This window comes from Parasteatoda tepidariorum, chromosome 12, assembly GCF_982258835.1.
Source record: "Parasteatoda tepidariorum strain Cologne lab strain chromosome 12, Ptep-v5.0, whole genome shotgun sequence".
NCBI lineage: Eukaryota > Metazoa > Arthropoda > Arachnida > Araneae > Theridiidae > Parasteatoda > Parasteatoda tepidariorum.
The window spans coordinates 51,655,480-51,677,793 of record NC_141766.1 but is presented as its reverse complement, the minus strand read 5'-3'; the positions used below and the strand labels follow the sequence as shown (position 1 = coordinate 51,677,793).

The 22,314-nt window shown below is 27.9% G+C and overlaps 1 protein-coding gene across 5 annotated transcripts in view; it reads left to right on the top strand.

Moving 5' to 3' along the window:
- Ranbp16 (Ran-binding protein 16) overlaps window positions 1-22,314 on the top strand; it is a 197,760-nt gene that overhangs the window by 52,093 nt on the left and 123,353 nt on the right. For all 5 annotated transcript variants that reach the window (XM_087155667.1, XM_016069988.4, XM_087155669.1 and 2 more), the window contains exons 6-11: window positions 5,316-5,465; window positions 6,733-6,933; window positions 9,144-9,263; window positions 11,027-11,173; window positions 16,274-16,446; window positions 19,831-19,888. In XM_087155667.1, the coding sequence (XP_087011793.1) occupies window positions 5,316-5,465; window positions 6,733-6,933; window positions 9,144-9,263; window positions 11,027-11,173; window positions 16,274-16,446; window positions 19,831-19,888 (849 nt within the window). The remainder of the gene's footprint in view (window positions 1-5,315; window positions 5,466-6,732; window positions 6,934-9,143; window positions 9,264-11,026; window positions 11,174-16,273; window positions 16,447-19,830; window positions 19,889-22,314) is intronic.

Here is a 22,314-nt window from a genome sequence, read left to right as displayed (position 1 = left end):
GCTACATAATACCATGAAAATTAACTGGTTCTTAATAGCATGAAAATCGACTTAACTCATATTAAGTATTACCAGTATGTTTAAGTAAAATTTTACAAATTAAAAAAATAATAATAAAATTTTGAATAAAATTTATTTCAGAATTCTTAAAATTTCATAATACAGTGGAAAGTCGCGTATCCGGAATCGGCGGTACTTCCCGAAGTTCGTATATTTGATTTTTCCGTATAATTGACGTCCAAGGTAAACAAAGCTGAATCTAATAAGCAGAAAATAAATAAACATTTTTCGGGCAATAATGTTTTAGTATTAGAATGATATCTAATCAATCATAAACAAAATATTAGAAAAAAATAATTATTGCTATTTTAAAAATAAATATAGAAAGCGAAAAAAGTTCACAGTTATGAAAATATTAATTGCTCTCTCCGCCATTTTGAACTAGAACGATTCAAGCAAGAAGGGGAAATTCCCGTCATTCATTAAGGTGGGTAGGTGGAGAAGAAAAACTCATTTCCTCCTTACTTGTCATTCAAGTTGAGGGCGGGGTAGTGACAAATTCTTATTTTCTCTCTCATCATTGGCTATCAATCAAGCATAAAGGCGTGGCATGCTGATTGGGTTCTCTTTATTTTTTCTTGTGTGACTAAAGGGGATTCCCCCTCCACTTAAACATTTGCTGTGTTTACCCTTTTTTACAGTATTTCTTCTTCCCCTGACACTCAAATAAAAAGGTTCCAGGAAATGCCTCTTTTACTAGCCAGCTGCATAAGAAAGAAGGGGGAGGGAGGGAACTCAGTTGTGCTCTTTTGAAAACAAATCTCCCCCCCCCCTTCCTGCATTCCAGAGGAGGAGCATCATGGTCTTAGTAGATCTTCTGTTCTCTTTTCTGTTGATTTATGGGTTCAATGCATAGATCTCTAGAAGTTGAAAAGGGGAAAAACTTGTCAAAAGACTTCGTTTTTTTTTTTTTTTTAAGGAGAGGGGAAGATGAAGAAATGTTTGTTTATTTTGATTGTTAAAAAGTGTCCGGGAAATCGACCCTTCCGGAAAAGGGACGTCCGGATATGGGACGTTACACTGTAAATAAATTTCAGCATCATCGATTCTCAAATAGGTGCTTAACATAAAAATCATACATTTCTAATTGCAGATTTTTTCAACTTTTTTTCAAAATTGTGTGTTCTTATGTGATGAAAGACAGACTTTTGTAAAAACAAAGCACAATGTTATGAGAAAAGACCAGAACAAGAAAATAATTGATAACTTTAGTTTTAGATTATCAGTATTTAATTCTATCGAGTAATCTATATTATCTATCGAAATTTTTATAAATATTAATCCAATATGTTAAGCTATTGCTTGCAAAGAGCACACACACACACATATATACAGCATTTGAAATAAGCAGTCGTTATTACCTGATTGAAAATTTCATTTTGCTTCAAGAATATACAAGTATGACATATTTGAAAACTTCACTCGCTTTAAGAATATACTAATGGAAAGAAACATTCAACATGTTTCAAGCGCTTCAAAAGTAGGCGCTTACTTTCAAGACTTGCCCGATATGAATGTAACAAAACAAAAAATTATTTTAAATAAAAACGCAAAGTTGTCAATGAAAAATGGAAAAATGAATCTGAGAAACAAAACTGGAAAAATTGCTGAAGTTGATAGAGAGAAAAAAATGAAAAACAGAACAAGAAAAATCAGTGGGTGAGAGGCAAATAAGGGTAAAATGCATTTCTACTCGTTATGGAGAGGAGGGGAGGAATTAATATTGTTAACAAGGGAATCTGCATTCAGATGAATAGAACAAGATTCTAGGGTATCAAATGTTAAGCAATTGAAGATTTCTAAAATTCTCAGGTCTAGTAAAGTTTGGGTCTAGTGATTTTAGCGAGAGCTGAATCAACTATGAATTCCAATTATTAAGTCCAAGGTTAGCTGCAAGTGAGTGGAGGAAGTTAAGTTTGGAGTTTAAAGCAGAAGAGTCAGAGCAGAGGTTCATTGCATGAAAAACAAAAGTATGAAATGCAGAAATTTTCTGACAATTAGGGTGATTAAAATGAACATGAGTGGGCAAGAAAGAAAAAAACGACAGTGTTTTACAATACTCAGAGAATGAAGAATGATCTGAATATTTTGTTACTAGAACTTCTAAAAAAGGTAAAGTAAAACTAATTTAAGTGTTTAAAGTAAACTGAATGTTGGGGTCAACTGAGTTGACAACAGAAAGTAATTTCTTAATGATCAGAATCACTGTCTCCTAAGACAAACATATCACCAACACATCTTTTCCACCTATCCTTTCTAACAATTTAAAAACTTTTCCCTTGCAGTAGTGCATGAAAATGTCACTAAGGATGGGATTGTTCTTGGTTAAACCCTCAATTTGTATATAGAAATTACTATTGAATTAAAGGCATTTTGCTGAATAGAAGAATTCACAAGGGATATAATGTCTTCAATTTCAATGAAAGAGTTGTGAAATTCTTGCAACCATAGTTTTAAACTATCAACAGAACTGGAAATGGGGACATTAGTGAAAAGAAAAACATCATCAAGAGAAAGCATAATTTTGTTGAAGTGGGAAAGAAGTGCAAGTTGGGAAACAAAATCATGCAAAATTTTAACAGAGTGGATTTCGTTAGAGTTGAGATGATAATGCTAAATATCAAGAAAATTTACAGCAGGGAGTATCAATGTTCGAGACAAAAGGTCTAAAGGCAACTTGAGGCTTGAAAACTTTAAGGAGGGTATAAAAGCAAGCGCAAATACATTTAATGTAAACCGAAAAAGTGCAAGAACTTTTTTTTTCTTAATTGCAGTAGAATGAGAAGGGGTAGGATCAGACTTAAAAAGTTGGACTTAATTACTTGTTCTAAATTTGAAGGTATGGGAGATTGAACTGAATTGGGAACTAAAAATTTGGAAGCAGCAAAATTTTAACCTAAATTAAAGACTTCTTGTGTCTTGCTGAGATTAATAGAACATAAATTAACAAAAGAATGTTGAGTTAATGGTTTGATATTATGGTGCGATTATTTATTAACATTCGTTAGTCCTAATTTGTAACTTAGAATTTAAATTTGACACGCAGAAAACTACACCCTAGTATAATTTTTGGTCTCTAACTTTTAAGTTATCTTTGCTTCTGTGATTCAATTCCATGATGAGCTAAACGACAAGTGGGAAGTTACAAATATGACAAAATACAGTCTGAGTATCAGTGAGTGTCCAGGCTGGAAGTTGACATCACTGGTTTGGAGTCTCCATGCATGTTGAAGGAGAGAAGTTCTTTATTTCTCCTCCTATGCTTTTGACCCTGAAAATGACATTTCTCATTTATACAGGTTGTTACAAAGATAAAGACACACTCTCTGAGTATCGGTGGATGTCTATGCTGGAAGTTGTGGGTATGACATCACTGCCTTGGAGTCTCCATGTGTGTTGATGGAGAAAAGTTATATATTCCTCCTCTACTTATGACCCTGAAATCAGTATTTCTTTTTCTCTGGAATGGAATATTTCAATCCTAAACAAGCTTTAACACTAGTATGTAAATTAAGAAGATGATGTGCTTTATTTCTGCGTGAACTTAAGCATGAAAATGAGTAAATCAATAACTTCTCATTTTTCATTAATAAATGGCATTCGAAATTAATTAGTGAAAATTGCTGAAAGTTTTCAGAATAGTTTTAAAGAGGATTCAGTAGAAATATTTGAGAATGTGTTGGAATGATCCTTGTTCTGCAATTGATATGCGGTGTAGAGCTTGGTTGAATTAGATGGCCATACTTTAAAAAGTAAATTTGACTGTAATAAGTATATTTTTTCTATAATTCATAAAACTCTTGTTTTATTTACGGTATATCTCACTGTATAAGCCGTCCAGTTGTTTTAGTTGGCCCCTTATTTTTGATTTCAAGATAGCAAATTTCTGGTATGTCAGTTGCATAAATCAACCACTAAAAAAAAAAAATTATGAAGTTCGCAACATTTTTTCTAGTTAACAATATTTTATATTGTTCTCTCTGGATATGATACATTCGCCCTCAAGTTGAGATTCAAACATTATTGAATCCAGCCTAGATGATCTGGAATCCATTGCTGCCAACTCTACTGGATTTTCCATAGACTACAGGATTTTGCCAGTTTCTCCTAGTCTACTGGTTTAATAAAAATTCCCCTGGTTTTTGTACATTTTAGAAAATTCCATAACATTTAGTAAATTTCTTAAAAAAATCGCTATTGAAATGGAATTATTGTACAGATTATTGCCCGCTTGCTAAAACGTTTCAATAAGCATGACTAATACATAATGAAGCGAACTTCATTTATAGAAATCAGTTCAAAACTTTTTTCATTCTAAAATGTTCAGTTTATATTTATTCAGAACTCTCCTTTTAAATTAATTTAAAAAAATCTTCTAATTATCTTCAATGAATTAAATGCCTATTAATATTAGAAATTATGAGTAAACATAGCGCATATCATTTCAAGTATGTTTAATGTCCATTGTAATTGGAAAAATATTGTAGTTTTTTTTTATTTTGATTACTATTAAAACTCCCTAAAATTCCCTATGTGTAAAATATTTAGTACATTATGCTACAATTATCATAAAATTTATATCATTTTGTAAAAATCTACTAGATTTTTTCCTATCCATGTTGGCAGCTATGGGAATCTTTAAATTTGTAACTTTGTGATATGTTTTTTTTTAAATTCCCTTGAATGAATTATTTTAACTTTTCTTATTCTTGATTATTTTGAATATTTTTATAATGTTTCTAAAAAAACCTTTCTAAGTAAAAAATCATGATGAGAGAAAATGCAAAATTAATTGCATGTAGCATATTTAAAATAGTTTTTGAAAGGGGTTACTTTGTACAAAGTTATTCATATTTACCTCATTGTTTATAATCCATTACCTCTGGGAAGTTATTATGAGTTTGATAAAGTTCCCAATGCTGAGCTAAAAATAATGTTCTTTTATTGTTTGCACTTTTAAGTACGGTTTCACTTTGCTTTAATATAAATTATTTCAAAGTTTAACTGTTGTGAATGTATTTTAAAAAATATATAATTTTACGTGCTATTGTATGCATTTTCAGAATATTCATAATTAGAAAAAGTTTTTATTACTATAAAAAAGTATAAATATTGTGGTTAGAATTATTATTTTAAATTTATTTTTAGGTGAACCGTTTAAGAAAAAATATTTAGGTGTCATTGACGCCTGTCAATCGCATTTTAATTTCTGACCCTGTACATACTTAACTTGGTTTGTTTAATTTATTTTCTAGGCAGAAGCCAATAAGTCCTTAACTAAACAACGTAAAACTGCTACTTCATTTAGAGATACAGAATTGTATGACATATTCCAGCTTTCCTGTGATTTGTTAAGGAGAGCTTTGGAAGGTTGGCAAACAAAAAGTTATACAGATGAAACTGAGGTAATTTTTTAATCTCTATTTTAACTGTGTTAGATTATTTTACCTTCTGGAGAGAAATGTCACCTAAAAAAATTTGTTATTTCATAAATTAAATTTTTGAAATTTCTTATCTCAGCAGTGAAACTACATATATATTTTTTAAAAGAAATATAATTTATATTCTTTTATTTCTGAGATTTAGAGACAAAGATGTTAAGCAATATAAGGTTATCGTTATAGATTGTTAATAAGTCAAATTACTTCTCCCTTATTACTTCCCATTGTGTCGTGCATATTTTATTCCGAAGTTTAAATACATACTTTTATTCAAGTATAGTTGGTTATTTTTAAAATCAAAGTAATAATTTATTTTGCTATGATCAGTACATTAACAAAATGTTCTTATATAAAATTATAATGATATATTTTATAAACAAAATCATCTTTTTTTTGAAAAAAAAGTATTGAATTTTAAGGGGGGAGGGAACAGAGATGAATGATAGAATACTACAGGGGTTGACATGGAGAGTGACCAGAAAGAAAACCCTTTTATTGATTTTAAAAATGATCCCAATAATCATATCAAGAGAATTTAAAATGATAAATTGATGAATTATACAGTAAAATTTCTTTTTTTGTGAAATGTTAAATTTATTAGCTCATATTAAGTTTATTATTCAATGCACTTTCATTTTGAGATTATTAAAACCCCACTTTAAAATACTTTGATTAAGAACTCAATTACAAATTTGTATTGTATATTGGTGTGAAGGAATTTCAATAAATTGATACTGGATATTTTTTAATGCAAGAGTACTATAAAACTACCCAAAGAGAATGGGAATATACTACCGATTTTACGTGATTGAACTGCTTGTTCAAATGGTTGGTGTGCTACTCCCCAGATTTATTTTACAGTCAACCAGATTGATATGAGTGAGACAAGTTAGTGGATGATGTAGAACTGTGCCTTCTTATTAAAAGCTGTGTCAAAAATAATAGTATAAAAATATTTTTCAATTAAATGTTTTGTTAGTGGTTATTAGGATTAAAAGTTACTTTTTTTGAAACCTATTTATGAAGAAAGAGATGAAATAAAATAAGTGTTATCTTTTATTTATTTTAAAATTATTAAATTTTGATTAAAATTCAATTCCATATGTGTTTCTTAACATTCATAGAATACTTTTCAAACTTAAATGATCATATTATTTTGCTCTTCATTTTTGATTAACTCTGTTTTATTTATCTGCATTTGATTTTCATTTAATTATATTGTTTTCAACAGCACAATTTGATGAGCTGCTTACTTCGATTATCATACAATTGCATATCCTTTGATTTCATTGGTACATCACCTGACGAGTCCTCTGATGATTTATTTACTGTTCAAATACCCACAAGCTGGAGACCTGCATTTTTGGATTTTAATTCACTTCAACTGTTTTTTGATTTGTATCATTGCTTGCCTCCTAATCTTTCATCAATGGTAAAATCCTTTATCCTTTTTTATCATTAAGCTGGGATGGGAATTATTTTAAATTAGTGATCTGAATCACTTTATTCAAAATGATGATTGAAATAACTTTATTACCATAGTGAATAAACATAGCTTAAAATAATTCCTATTTTAATTTAATTTACCAGTATTTTTTAAAATTCAAATTACTGAATCAAAACCCAACTCTAGTGTGAACCCAATTACGTTATGACATTAGCTTGCTGAAATAATTTGCTCAAAAATATTTACTATCTAATTAAATTTTGGGCTAATAAAAAATGCTAAAAGCATTTTTTTTGTAGTTTATGGAATTTTGCATATTTTAGAATCATTACAACATATAATTTTCCTGATTTTCCATATAGGGTTTTTAGTTTTAATATTTTTTATAAATTTTTCACTTTAAAAATTCTATTATTATCTTTCAAGATTAATTTTTAAAACCGAAATTCCCCATACATCTTTCCTTTCTACTCTCATATGGAGTACCAAAATTCAATCAACAAATTTAAAGAGTCGATAAAAGGCATTTTGAGGAGGAAAGTTTCTATAGAACATGGGGTCACGAAATCCTTGAGAGAGTAAAAATCGCGAAGAATTAATATAAGTTTCATTGCTATGCTGAAAAATAATTACAAAAAATTAATTTGATTAATTGTTACAGGAGTTTTATGTTTACCAAAAGGCAGGTAATTCACCCTATGAGCTCTATTGTGCTTTGCAATTTTCATTCTCTCAATGCGAAGTTTTTATTCTCTGCGTGGCTTTTTTTCTCTCTGAATTTGTAGGTCAAATTTTAGAGCATTTTTTATACACACACATACAGTAACAAGTACCTGTATATAATGTGTATATATATGTATCGTTGGCGAACTTTTAAATATCAACATAGCTCGAAATGCTTGTTAAGGAAAATAGACATAGATAATTTTTTGTTTGTGAAACAAAACTGTTTGGTAACAAATTTCAACATTACTTTCATCTGATCAAAAGATTCCATAATATCGGCAATTAAAACTGAAATTTGCCTGCAATTCACAAATTAAAACATTATTATCACATTGCCAGTACTTCTTAAAGCCGTAAATTGAGCTTTTCATCATCGTTCTCAAAAAGGTTGGTGCTTATAGATCCAATTTTCTATGTGGTGTATGTTGTACACTGATCTACAGACAAAATAATTTTGTGTTTTTGTAAACATATTTTTTATGTCAAGACGTCGTAAGTACTTGGTGAAGATAAGTTTGGTCTTCCACGTTTTTTTATTTGCATAATAAATGGTAGGATATGTTTTAACATTTTTAAAGCACAGTGGATTTTTTGGAGTGATCAATAAATGAGTGGTGTGAGTTTTTCATTCCCGTCAGAATTGCACTTCAATAGAACAATTAACTTTTCCTTAAACAGTTTGTCACCATGGCATTGTTCACTTTTTTTGGTGTATGTTTTATCAGGAAGAAGATTGAAAAATAAGCCAGTTTTATCCGTGTTAAAAATGCTTTTTGCATAATAATTTTCAACCAAAGATTACAAAGTTTTATTTCACCACTCCTCAACAGTGCTTTTATCAACACTTGTGAATTTACGTCCGAAATCTTGCAAAGATTTTAGAACATAACTTTGGCAAACCTTTGAGACCACATGACTCAAAATTTGCTAAAATGATTGGCTTAGAATTTCCATAAATGAACATCCTAACATATTTTGGTCTTGGCAAATATCATTTAAATATTTTAGTGCTGAAAGGAAGTGGTATACAAGCATCAAGTGAAGGGACATCAAGTGAAAGTAAAGGGACATTTCTGATATTTTTCTCATTTTTCTGATTTTTAATGATATATGGATGATATTGAATTCATTAAATCTTATGGCAACATTACTTTAAAATAATGTTTGTTTAGACTACTTTGGTAAGATTTAAAATTTTTTCATGTTTTATGAGAAAATTGTGGTAAGCAAAACTTATGCTTTTGCAAAAATTATCCTTAGAACTGAAATTTCATGCCTTACTCTATTCAAATATTGGCGTCACTAAATCAGTGTTAATGAGCATATATATTACTACAAGTTTATATTTTACAGTTTTATCTAAGAAAATCTTTCATGTTTTAATATGTAACTTTTAAGTTTAAAAATGTCATTGTTAATGTTATTATTTTCCTCATTCTAAACAATGACATATTTCATTTCTTTTTTAGGCATTATTATGTATAGTACAAATTGCATCTGTTAGGAGAACTTTGTTTAATAATGATGAACGTGGTAAATACTTAGCACAGCTTGTGAATGGAATAAAATCAATTCTTGAAAACCCTCAAGTAAGAGTTGTTTAAATTAAAATACTATGCTAAAAATCTTATTGATTGTTTTATATTAAATTTATTGTTTTATATTGAAAAAAATGTAAAACAATAAATTAATCTTATTTATTGTTTTATATTTTAGTGCATCTTTCTTTTTTAAATAGAACTTAAAGTTACATTACATGTAAATTTAAGAATATTGAACTGCTGAAACTATAATATATATGAGTGAAGATTTAATGAAGATAGAGCTTAGTAAAAAGATATATATATATATTTATTAGAATATAAAATCATAAAGAAAAACATTGCAAGCTTTTGATTAACAAAACAACATAACATTAAGCATAATGACAGTTCAACAAGCAAAGAACAACTCTGTTTTTCGGGTGCTGATCCTTGTGAATAGACATCAATTATTTGCATATTTGTGTGTGCGGGGTGATACTACCATGTCTCTCATGATGTGATGTCTGTCTAACAAAAGTTTTATTACAGGTATGAGCCTTTGTTAACATACCCATTTGATTTAATAATTTGATTACTTAATTCAAATAGAATATTTTGTTTTTTTAAACCTCTGTGTACATAATGAAACTTCGTCTCTGTGCATTGATCTATGATTATTAATTATTAAGTTCTTTTCTAAATGAGTAGCACTTAATGAATCAGAAAATATGATTGTTGAGACCCATTTATGCCATTAACAATACAATTATTTATAATATTGTTGAACTAAGTAAATAACAGTTGCAGATTAATCCATAGGCATGTATTCAGTCTCCATATTTGAAAGACTAACCATTTTTTTCCTTACAACTCCAATGAATTGGAACATCACTGATTATCATGGGCATTACACTGGGAAACAGTTGAATATCCTCCATATAGCCTGGACATGGAACCTTCACACTACCATTTGTTAAGACCCCTTGAAGAAGCCTTGGGGGTGTAAGATTTTGTGTACAATTGGTTCACTACATGGGCTACTTCTATGCCATTGGAATTAAAAATATACTTTCTCTGTAACTTTTATGATGGTCCTCATTGCTTGACCAATGTCAGTCTATAAATACATTAATCAAATCATTAATTGCATTTGAAATATTTATAGAATGATCTAAAGCCATTTCCTTATCATGTTGACTATGATGATTTATCCTAAATCAAGGGTCAAATGTAGTTCAGCTATCATAATTGAAAGAACTACTTTTGCCTGTTATTATTCATATGTACTTTTGAACATGATTGTGCTAAAAAATTACTTTTCTTTCTTACTTCAACATTAATTTGATAATGATCTTGTTGATAACCATTTACTACATGAAATCACTGCATATATGAAAAAGTTGACTTGATTTAATCATTATTAAAAAAAATTTAACAATTAATAACTGAAGCCATTCTTTTTAAATTGCAATAAATTCGCTCAATATTATTTTGAAATCTGATTAAATTTTCAATGGGGTGATAAGAACAATTCAATGCTTAATAATGGAAAAATATCTTAAGCTTAAAAATTGTCAGGAAGTTGCCAATGAGAAATAAAATAAAAATGAAACATTTTATTTTGCTTCAGAAGAAAATGTAAGTGTTTTCAGGAAAAAAAAGGATTGCATCTTATAAATTTAAAATTTTCAAATTATTTTATTAATTTAAAAGCAATGTAATTGTAATAAATAGTTTTTAAAATTTAGAACAATTTGTGCTTTATTAATTTTATTTTTTTCTGTTTCAGTATGTATGAATTAAAATTTTGAATTACATTTTTTGTTTAGAAACTATCTGATGCAAGTAATTATCATGAATTCTGCCGGTTGTTAGCTAGATTAAAGACAAATTACCAACTTGGAGAACTTGTTAGGATTGAAAGTTATCCTGACACAATAAGGCTGATTGCCAAATTTACTGTCACAAGTTTGCAGGTATATCAATGTGTTATTTGTATTTCTAAACGTTTCAAACTGTACTGATAAACACAGATATTACTGGTTTTAATGTTTTATTAAATATATCTTTTAGGTGACCATTTTAATCTCTGAATGAAAAGAGGACTAGCTAAAACAATCTATTAAAATATTTCTTACATTTAGCTAGATTTAAATGATGTTCGTTTAGATATAGTTGAAAATGTTGCTCAGAGCCCCAGCTATATTTTTTCATCACTTTAAGATAAATACTGAACAGCTTTTTTTTCTGTAAAATACATCATCTTGATTTTTTTTTTCAATTTGCAAACTGAATTTTAAAGCTCTGCAATCCAATTTTAAAAGGGGGAGTATAAGAAAAATGTTGCAAAAATTATTGTTTGTGTTGAACTAAATACTTTTTGATGACGAAATTCATTAAAAAAAACTAAGAAATGCCTACTTGATTTTAAAAAAATATTTCTTTTTATCAAATAAGAGAAGATGTAATGAAATAAATATAAATATTAGAAAAGAAATGTTTCTTATCACATCACATCATATTATACAAAAGTTAATTTTAAAGTACATTGTAAATAAATAAACTTTAAGATTCATGAAATCAAAATTTAAAAAAAATTATATTTTAATGAGTAATAGAAATGCAATTTAACTTTAATTTAAGGAAATCTATATGTTTTAAAATGATTTAAATTAAAACAAAACCATGATAGTTCAAAATAAGATTTAACATTATTTAGTTAATATTGTACTTCAACTTCAGGACATTTATATTTAGTGAATTAAAGAAGATTTTATTAATTTTATATAATATTTTTCTCTCTAAGTTACAAATGATTAGAAACGAAATTACTAATAGTAACCATCTAAACACTTACGCATTCCTACACTTTTCGAGTTTTACGTCTTGTAATAATAAAACATTAAAATTTAAAATACTAAGTGGAAACATGTGTCACTAACTGTCAAGAAAAGTTCACTAAACACTTGGGTTTGAAATGCAGTTTGCATCAGTAAAGTGTGACAAAAAGCAATTTAAAGACTTGATTCAAAACTTGGGTGTCGTAATAATAGCTGTTTATAATAACTGTGTCAAAAGACGTAGTAATAGCTGTCAAAGAAAGAACCGCTATCAAAAAATCACTTTGCTTTATGATTAAATTAGCATAATTAGAGAGCTTCAAAAGTGATGTTTATTGCATGATTCAAAATTCTAATATCATAATAGTGTCACTTTAAAATATGAGGACTTATAAACCGTGTGACAATGCACAGCAACAACTGCCAAAAAAATAATTAAAAATTAACTTGAACTTGCAAGAAATAGATATGAATAAGATCGTCAAAAAGTAACTTCTCAAACTTGAAATTCATTTATCGTAAAAATATCCAGGTTGATATATGTCCATAGCAATATGTGGATAATTTCCCTGCGTAAAGATAGTCATCGCAATTACCACTGAAAAAGTAGTAGAAAAAAAATTTAGATTTCTGATAAAATCTGGGTAAATTGAGCTTGTCAAACTAATAACTTAAAAGCAAAACTCTAAAGTCAAATTTTTTTTTCATTTACAAGAAAAAATTTTAATGATAATTTTTCATCTTTCTGTTTTAAACATTAACACCAATAGCTGACTCATGTGGCTCAAAGGTTGCAGGTTGTGATTCTCAAGTTAAATTTGAACAGCAGAATAAGTTTGTTGGGATAGTAAAATATTTTAGATTTAGGTCTTTTCTTAGATTCATTAATCCATATCTACAGAAAACTTGAAGTATTGAAACTTTATTTTAATACAAATTAACAAATATTTTTAAATAGAAATCTCTTGTCTACTATGATTATCAGTTAATAATTCTATATGAAATTATAGCTTTACTCAAAATTCATTTAATTTTATATATTTTTCATTAAAAATTTACATTATGCCATTATGTACTCGGCCTATCAATATTTGTTTATAAATTAAAGATGTTTTATGACAGAGAGTAATTAAACTGTAAGAAGTTTCAAAAATCGATTATAACCTCACTGTAGGTAATTTCATTTACATATTTTTTTAAAGTACAAGTTTTACTTCAAAAAATCATTTCATTTGACCCTGCCTGTCCACTAGGGTGGTCCTTAAAAGGCATGGTTTTTGCTTTTTTTAATTCATGTTGGTTTTACTTTCTAAAGTGGTTCATTTTGAGAGAAAATAAGGTTTGTCAAATTTCAATAGAAAAACACAGTAGCAAACCGATTATCTGGAAAGATCGGGACCATCACTGTTCCGGATAACTGACGTTTCCTATTTTCTGAATGCTACAAAACGCTGTTTTTTTTATTGTCAAAATAAACTAAAAAAGAAAATTATTTAGAAATATTTTTAAAGAGAAAAAACGATAAAATAATGCATTTCTTTTCCCATCCTATGTGCTAGAAAGACATCGTTTGAATATAATTCTGGTTAAAAAAAAAAGAATATTTCAAAAATTTCTGGAAAAAAGAAAAACACAATTTTTTACTTCATTATTCTTTATTATTCTCAAATGAGAAGAGAAAAATCGCGAGCATTTCTTTTCCCTCCTCTTATAGGCTAGGAAGACATTGTTTAAATATAATTCTGGATGAAAGAAACAGAAACATTTCAAAAATTTTTGTAGAAAACAAATTAAAAATTTTTTACTTCTCAAAGGAAAAATCATTCTGCAAAAAACTCTCTAACGTTCTGCGACAATATCGCCGTGATTACTATCTAGAAGAGTTTTACTTGGGCTTCAACATTTTGCTAAAACATTAATCGAAATCGGAAGGAAAAACATATGTATCACAATCTTATTCCTCATTAAGCTGAGTGATTTTATTTCTCCTCCACTCCAGTGAAACATAAAATTGTCAGACACAGTAGCTGACATAATAAAAAGAATTCATGTTCTACCAGGTTCTGCCCCCTCCTCACACCCCATTCAAAATAAATGAATTAAAAAACAGGTGCAGTTGCAATACTTGACCTTGAGTCATTATTCCCATTTCTTTGGCTGTCACTATGTTCAAAGGGGGAATAGCAGAAATGGCAGATAATTTTTTAAAAAATTCGATAAAAACAGGTGTTCAAGGAGTCACCCTTTCTCACTGGGTGGTTTTCTTCTTGATTGAAAAGAAACAACTGTGGGGGGTGAGGAAGGGAATGATTGATGATATTTAGTAGAAGACTCTTACTTCTCTGGACAGTGTAAGGAGCTAAAGATTATTTCTGAAATGATGGTAAAGTAAACATCTTTTAAAAAAGAAAGAGATACCCTAAAATCTTATGAGGAAAAAAAATCTTCTTTCCTAAAATTGTTGGGAAAATTTATAAAATTTCTTTCTGGTTTTCCGATTTTGGGATAAGACGTTCTGTACTGTATTAAAATTTAGATTTAGTAAGCAATTCAAATGTTAAGTAATTTGATGTATAAATCATAACATGCAAATTAAAGACAAAGCAGTTTTAATTTAATTTCATGTAACCTAATGCTATTATAACAAAAAGTGAAAAAGTTATTGATGGTTTAAGTTCTTTCATTGGTAGACATGGGGTCAACAGTGTATGTTTACAACTGTCTGGATATGCTTGTCTGTGCTCCTTCACCACTTGCATTAAAAATTTAAATTGAGACTCATCTTTAATTAATAATTTATTGAAATCTTGAATAAGAGCAATACCATGGTCAGCATAATCATTTATAACTGCCATTGATTTTACAATTTTGAAAGATGGATTAAAATCTTCTCTTTTTCCATGCAATCAAATCAACATCAAGGACTTTACATGAAAATTCCATTTATTTAAACAATATAACTGATCTTTAGTCACAAAATTTTCAGGTTGTTTTTCTCCTGAAAATGTAAGCATAATGGTTGCACATTTTGGCTTTTTACTTTTCTCTTAGTCTTCCCTATGTGTGACTTTGTAAAAACAAGCATGTTGCTCTCAAATACAGCTAATACTATTAAATCTTCAAACATGTACCAAAAATATTTTGCTACTTTTGAGCTTCGGAAATGTTGGTGTTTATAGCTGTAATAATCTAGTAGTAATTTGAGCAGCTGAAAGTTATTATAAGCTGCATAATATGCTATCGAAAAGTTATCAATGCTTTGATATGTATTTGTGATGTCAAGATACAGAAAAATTCTCTTCTAGACTAGGATGTTAAACATAAATTTTTGTTTCGAAAATACTTTTCTTCTCACTGTTACAGCTGTCATTTGTATCATCAAATGATGCTAATGTTACAGTTATTTCACTTTTTCTCTAACTTTCCTTTTGTATTCTTTTTTCCTGCATCCTTTTTTAATAGCTGATTTTTGTTCTATTTTCGCATTTCGAGTTTCATCAATACTTATCATGGTTATATATATATATCAATACTTATTTACACTTCGTGCTAGCATTTGATTTTATTATTAATAATCCAGCCAGTGGCTATAATGAATAAAAATCTAGACAAATCGCTATCTTACGCTTGTTTGAACATTGAAGGAGACTGTATGCATTCCATCTACCTCAATGTGCTCTTTATTTCCATCATAAGGGCTCTTAATGATATTAACAAACTTTTCAAGAAATTTGAAGTGTTTCAATATTTTAAACAGCTTGTCCTGATCAATTTAATCAAAACCCACCCAGTAGTAAATTAAATTTTGATATGACAATTAATTCCTCTTTAAGCTTTGCTAAATTCTATTTGTTAGTACAAAAATTTGCTTTGAGCCTTGTTCTAATTAAATTCAAAAATGTAATTTAGCATACAATTACAAAAATTAATTTTCTATTGCTGTAAAAGGACGCAGGTTTCTTGGATAAATCTATGATGGTGATTTCATTATAAACTCTTAAAAAATTTCAAAACATTTTCTACGGCCCAAATACTGTCTCATATGTATAACCAGTTTCTGATCTAGGGATTTGTATTTATAAATACATCATGATCTATAAATATCAGTAAATATTTAAACCAAATGTTTTAAAATAGAATCTGAGAATTTTCTAGGATAAGAAGAAGCAATTAAAACTTATTAAATGTATGCATTTATACTGTATGTGTTATTTAACTAACTTTTATTATTTTTAGATGTGGCAATTTGCTCCTAATAGTATTCATTACTTGCTGAGTTTGTGGCAAAGAATGGTAGCATCTGTACCGTATGTTAAAGCCTCTGAACCACACTTACTGGAAAGATATACCCCAGAAGTAACTCAGGCATTTATTACTTCCAGATTAGAATCTGTATCTGTTGTGCTAAGGTATGTCTTTCAAATGTCTTGTCACAAGTAAACAAATTCCTGAAAACTATAATGCATGAGAAAAATTGGCTTGATCAGTTGGAACATAAAATCAGAATTCTATGTACTGAATTAATGATTTTTAGAATTATTTTATAAATTAATAGCTATAAGAAAATTTGAAATTGAAAAGTAAAAGTTTTTTCATATCATTTCAAACAATGTAATTACAAATGAAAAAATCTAGAGTTTGAAATTTAAAATTGAATTGAGTGAAGAGGTATGCCAACTACTCCATTTTAAAATAATTTCAATTTCAAAGTACTCTGCTCCCTCCTTACACATGTAAGAAGGTAAAGGAGGAAACTTTCAAAGAAGTGTGATGAGAGAATGACTTCCAAAATGGTCTATTTTTCACTAGCAAACTAACTCGTGGGCCAAAATGAAGCCCCCATCTGCCTTCTCACATTGAAGTCACTGTGTTAGCTAGTAGAGTGTCAACAGGAATGTGACTTGTATTTGAAGTAGATGTGTTAATTCATGATCTTACATCTCTTAATTCTCTTAAGCCTCTTAATTCTGCAATTGGATCTTTAGGGTCTAGAAAATAGCAAAACATGTAAAGTATTTTTTAATTTTTTTTTTTTTAATTACAGTATAAGGACATTACTAAATATTGGTTATTTACATTGCTGATCTTTTCCAAATATGCAGTTTGAAGTTAAAAAGATGTTTTAAGAATGCTGTAAAAAGATAACTGTTCATCAAGTTTTTAACGATAGATTATGCAAAGGAATTCTCTGTTTTGAAATAGTCAAAAGTATCTGATCCTCTTTTGCCTTTCTAATTATTTAAAAAAACTATTTTTGTTAGAGAATATCTTCAAAGTATTTCTGTTCTTAGAATATTAAATTGCAAAAATAAAGCAGTGAGTTTTCAAATATCTGTATAGAAATTTTACTGCCAGCTTTATAGTTTTAGAAAGATGCTGGTCATCTTAATTACATGTGATGTAGATTTTATCTTTGCACATGTAAAGTTACTTTTTAGATGTAATTATCTTTAGATAAAAGAATTTTATAATTGTGTGCAGAAATGTTTCAATTCCCTTAAAAAGTTCTTGAGATATAGCGAAATACGCAATAAATAAAAATAACATTAATTTGTTAAAACTTTGGAATGCTCTCCTGACCAAACCCTTTGGCTACCTCCTATATTTTGGTGGTCAAAAATCCGAATCCTTTGAAAAAAAAGGTATGTTTATTCGAAGAAATTTAGTTTTTGTGTTAGATTTCGTAACTTGAAATATCGTCTACATTTATTAATTAGCATATTTGATATATTAATTAGCATTAGCATATCACCCCCTTGAGCCATTAAGATTGAGTCTTAGAACTTGAAGATCCAATCATTTGATCAAAAGTTGTTCAGGGTGGGTAATTTTTTTGCTCACTGTACTTTATTCATTTCAAAATTTTAAAATTATGTTCTTTCTCTCTCTCTCAGTTTTTAAATTGTATACGCTAACTGTTAATATTTTTTTATTAATAGAGTGAAATTTTAATTCATAACATTAATGTATGAAAAACTTTCTGTTACAATTTTTCCAGTCAGCTTATAAGGGTTTTGAATAGCATTCAATAGCTTCCTTAGACAAATTCAATTTACTTTAGCAGTCAAAATAACATGGTAGACAGATGATCAAAAAACTATGGTTTTGCTTCCTTTTATGAAATTGGTTAGTTTCGATTCTTAATAATTATTATCAAATTATAAAAGTGTTTTGCAGCATTGAAAAAACTATAAATGTTAAAAAAAAATTTAATTTGGATTAAAAAAAAACAAAATGGGTAAAAAAAAAAAAAAAAAATTTTTTTTAAAACTTTTACCTAGTCATGTGTAATCAATATGTGCTGTCTATTTTAATTATTCATTACTGAATTCTTCGATTTTGAGAAACTCTGACACTATAATAAAAATGTCTTATAAGAAGGCAAAGATTTTTCAGAATCTCAGCTTATCGAAAAATGATAATGATAAAAGAGAAGAAACTGTAATAGTTTTTCGCAGAAAATACTAAAGATAATTAACAGGCTGACTAACTGCTGAGTAAGAAATTAATAAGAAAAATTGAAATGACAATAAAAAAAAATGCAATAAAAAAAGAAAATATTTTGTTTTTATGTTTTTACTCTCACTTTTATTATAATCTGTTTGAGTTTTTTTAGACTGAAACTCTTAGAAAAAGTACTTAAGTATTACAAAAGTTTTGACATGAAAACTAGGGTTTTTCAGAATCACTCTGTAAGTAAATAATAAAGCTAAAGAAAAAAAACTGCTATTAATGGTTTTCTATAAAAATTATGAAACACTGAATAATAACTATAAAGAAATACAGGATAGATGGACTGAAATTACCAAGTAAAAGAAAATGTGAGGAAAAAAAATAGTTATACATTTAATCTTATATGTGTACTTAATTAAGTATGTATTTACTGTTTGTGTTTTTGTTATATTTTACTGCAAGGCATTAGGCTTGATCAGGTATGGCTATGAGTTTAATTTTGAGAATAAAACTTTAAATATGCACAAATTTCACCAAGAAACACTTTCCTAATTTTTAATGTTCATTCTTACCCTCTTCTTAGGGAGGTTGAAAAAATTTCTTTTTCGCTTACCGCAGTGAGGAAAGAGGCACTTTTTCTGTGCTAACTCTATATTTGAGCGAAATTGAATGAAGCATTTATTTAACTCTAATTGTCTTGTTTTTTATGGTCAAGTCTATTAAAAAATCATTACTACAATTGGTAAACAAATTTTTATATCGAAAGAGGTTTTTTTCATTGTGAGTTAACGAAAGTTAATGATTAAGAAAGTAAATATGTTTAATGACATTTACATTAAATTTTGATTAGATGTATATTTATGAAAGTTAGTTTTTAAATGTTATTTTTAACTTTTTCTAAAAAATTTTTTTATTTGAGCAAAAAGTTTGATTACTTCAGTTTTTTGGATTGTTGCATTCCAAATCAATTGGTTTTTTATTGCACAAACATTTTTCTGAAATACTTCTTTGAGAATTATTTCTTTTGTATTGTTTTTGAAGTTATACCATAGAAATAATCTAGAAGTGATTTGATGAAATTTGCTTTTTTGGACATTTAATTGAGATTTCAAACTTCATTTCCATTTTTTAAAAAATTTTTTCCTCCTTTTTAATTTTAAAAATCTTGCTTTAAGATGTTAAACAATTAGTCGTGAATTAAAAAAACCTTAACTTGATGATTAAGACCTTTTTGGAATTTATTTATTCTAATGTTTAATTTGCCAGATTTTCTGGTTTTCAGCTGTATTTATTAAAAGTTTATTTTAAAAATGTAAGAAAAACAAATATTTGTATTTTAGAGATGGTCTAGAGGATCCTTTAGAAGATTTAGGAATGGTTCAACAACAACTTGATCAGGTATGTAGATACTAGCTTTTTATTTTACCATCCAGTCATACAGATCCTTTGTTAATTTGTAAAATATGGGAAAGATGTATTTGTTACTTGAAAGGTATGAAAGTGTCAGATAAAATTTAAAATTTGCTAAATGGCCATACTTTGTCTTGCTCTAAAGGAGATATATCTCCAGTGTCAACGAATTTTTATTTGGAGCAACTGAGATGTTCTTTCCTAGAACCATCCCCATATTGATGTTGTGTTCTACCCTTCGAGAAATATGTTTCAGGCAACCCCTATTCACACTCACTGCTTTGTTTACTTTTTCGAAATGTCTGGTTGACCTTGTTTAATTTAATACAAGTTGTGCACTGTGCTTGATTTTTTTTGAAAATAAAAAGGATTATTATTTTGGAAAATATTTCTTTTGATTGAGAGTGAATAAATTTAAGAAAGATACATTGGCATTGAATAGTCCCACAAATATATAATTAAAGTTTAATATTGATATAATGTTTTTTTTTTTTTTAAATAAATCTGTATATTAGAATATTTTTATATGTTCTATAATCTCATTGCTTTAAAATGGAATTTAACTGCTTTTAAAAACCTATTTTATTTTAGCAAAAAAAGAGTAATGAATTTAAATAAAAATTAGAGTCTTTAATTCAGTTTTACAGCTTTTTAGTACTTAATTAAATTGAATAATTTAGCAATTAATTTAAAATAAAACATCATATTGACAATTTATATTTGTAGTATCATTTATATTTGTTGCTTCAATAATTTTTTTTAATTGTGCAACTTTTTTCAAATTTGGTTTGTTTTTAAAAAATATTGTCATACAAACAAATAGTTTTTTAATATGTTGAAAGACAGTTAAATTAGGTTACCTTCTAAGATAACTTGATGTATTTTATTAGTGTATAATCTATATTGTGCACAAATGTTAGTAGCTTTTTTATATTTCCTTTTACTTAAATGACTAGTTTTAGATCAGAGTTGGGCAAAAGTGTATTTGATTACAGTTTCTGATTACAGTAATAAATTACTCATAATCATGATAATAACAAATAATTTTGATCACAGCTGTAACAATCAATTGTAGTAATCAATTAATCATGATTAAAAGCAATTTAATTATATGATTACATGTAACATGATTACAAGTAATCAGAATACATGATTACATGTAATTTTGATTGTAAATTGTATGCATCATGTTATGCAGTACAAATTGTATAATATATTGTATAATGATACATTTTGTATTTTTCTACATACAGCGTATATAGGTGTGTATGCAACACAAATGTATTTACATATGTGTATATCTAAGACTTATATATACCTAAAACTTATGTAGATCTGTATGTGCAAGCAATAAAGACTTATATGTGTGCATGTAAATAAAATGGATGTATATATTTGTGTACAATGTGTGTTTGTGTAGGAATGTAAACACAATGTACTTGTGATTGTTGGTACAAACATCTATATATTGTATGCAGATTGTATAAATGTTTATACATAAATTGTATTAAATATATTGTATACATGTATAAATATATATACATTTTATGTAATAAATTTTACAGACCTATCTGTTTACAATGTATTTGCTTACAATGTATGTACATTCATGTGGATGTACATAAAGGGAATGCTCATAATTATGTGCTCGCAGCATAATTACACGTGTACATGGAATGTACATGCAATTTATGCATTATGTTTACACAAACATTGCATGTACAAACTCAGATACATGTATTGTGAATGCATATATTGTAATTATGCACATATATGTATTGTACAAATGTACATACATAGAACAAAAATCTGTTGTTCATATATATATTGGACATATATATTTTGTTCATATGTACATATATACATTTTACATACATATCTTTGTACTTTATGTACATAAATTCATTGGACATTTATATGTTGTATGTTTGTTCATACGCACAAGCATTGTACATATATACCTTGGACATGCATATGTTTTACATATTGTACAGTCATCAAAAAAAAAAGATATCACCCTGAAAAACTTTCAATCTAATGATCGATTTTCATGTACTAAGTGCCAATCTTAATGGTTTCTGGGGGTGACCTCAAATATGCTAATTGTTTAGTGCTAACTATTATTTAAGTTACGAAATCAAGCACAAAATCGTACTTTCTCTGAATAAACATGGATATTATTTTACATATTTGGATTCTTTATCTTCAAAATATAGGGGGTAGCCGAAATCAGGGAAATGTCCCCATAGTTGGGTCAACAGAACAATTTAAAGTTTGAACCCTTTAATGTTAATTTCACTTTTTGCATTTTTAGTCATATTTATAAAACTAATTAAGCAATTAAAAAAATTGCCCCCACTCTTAAAACTCATTTACCCAAAGATAATTTCATGCAAAAATTTTTTTTAATAATT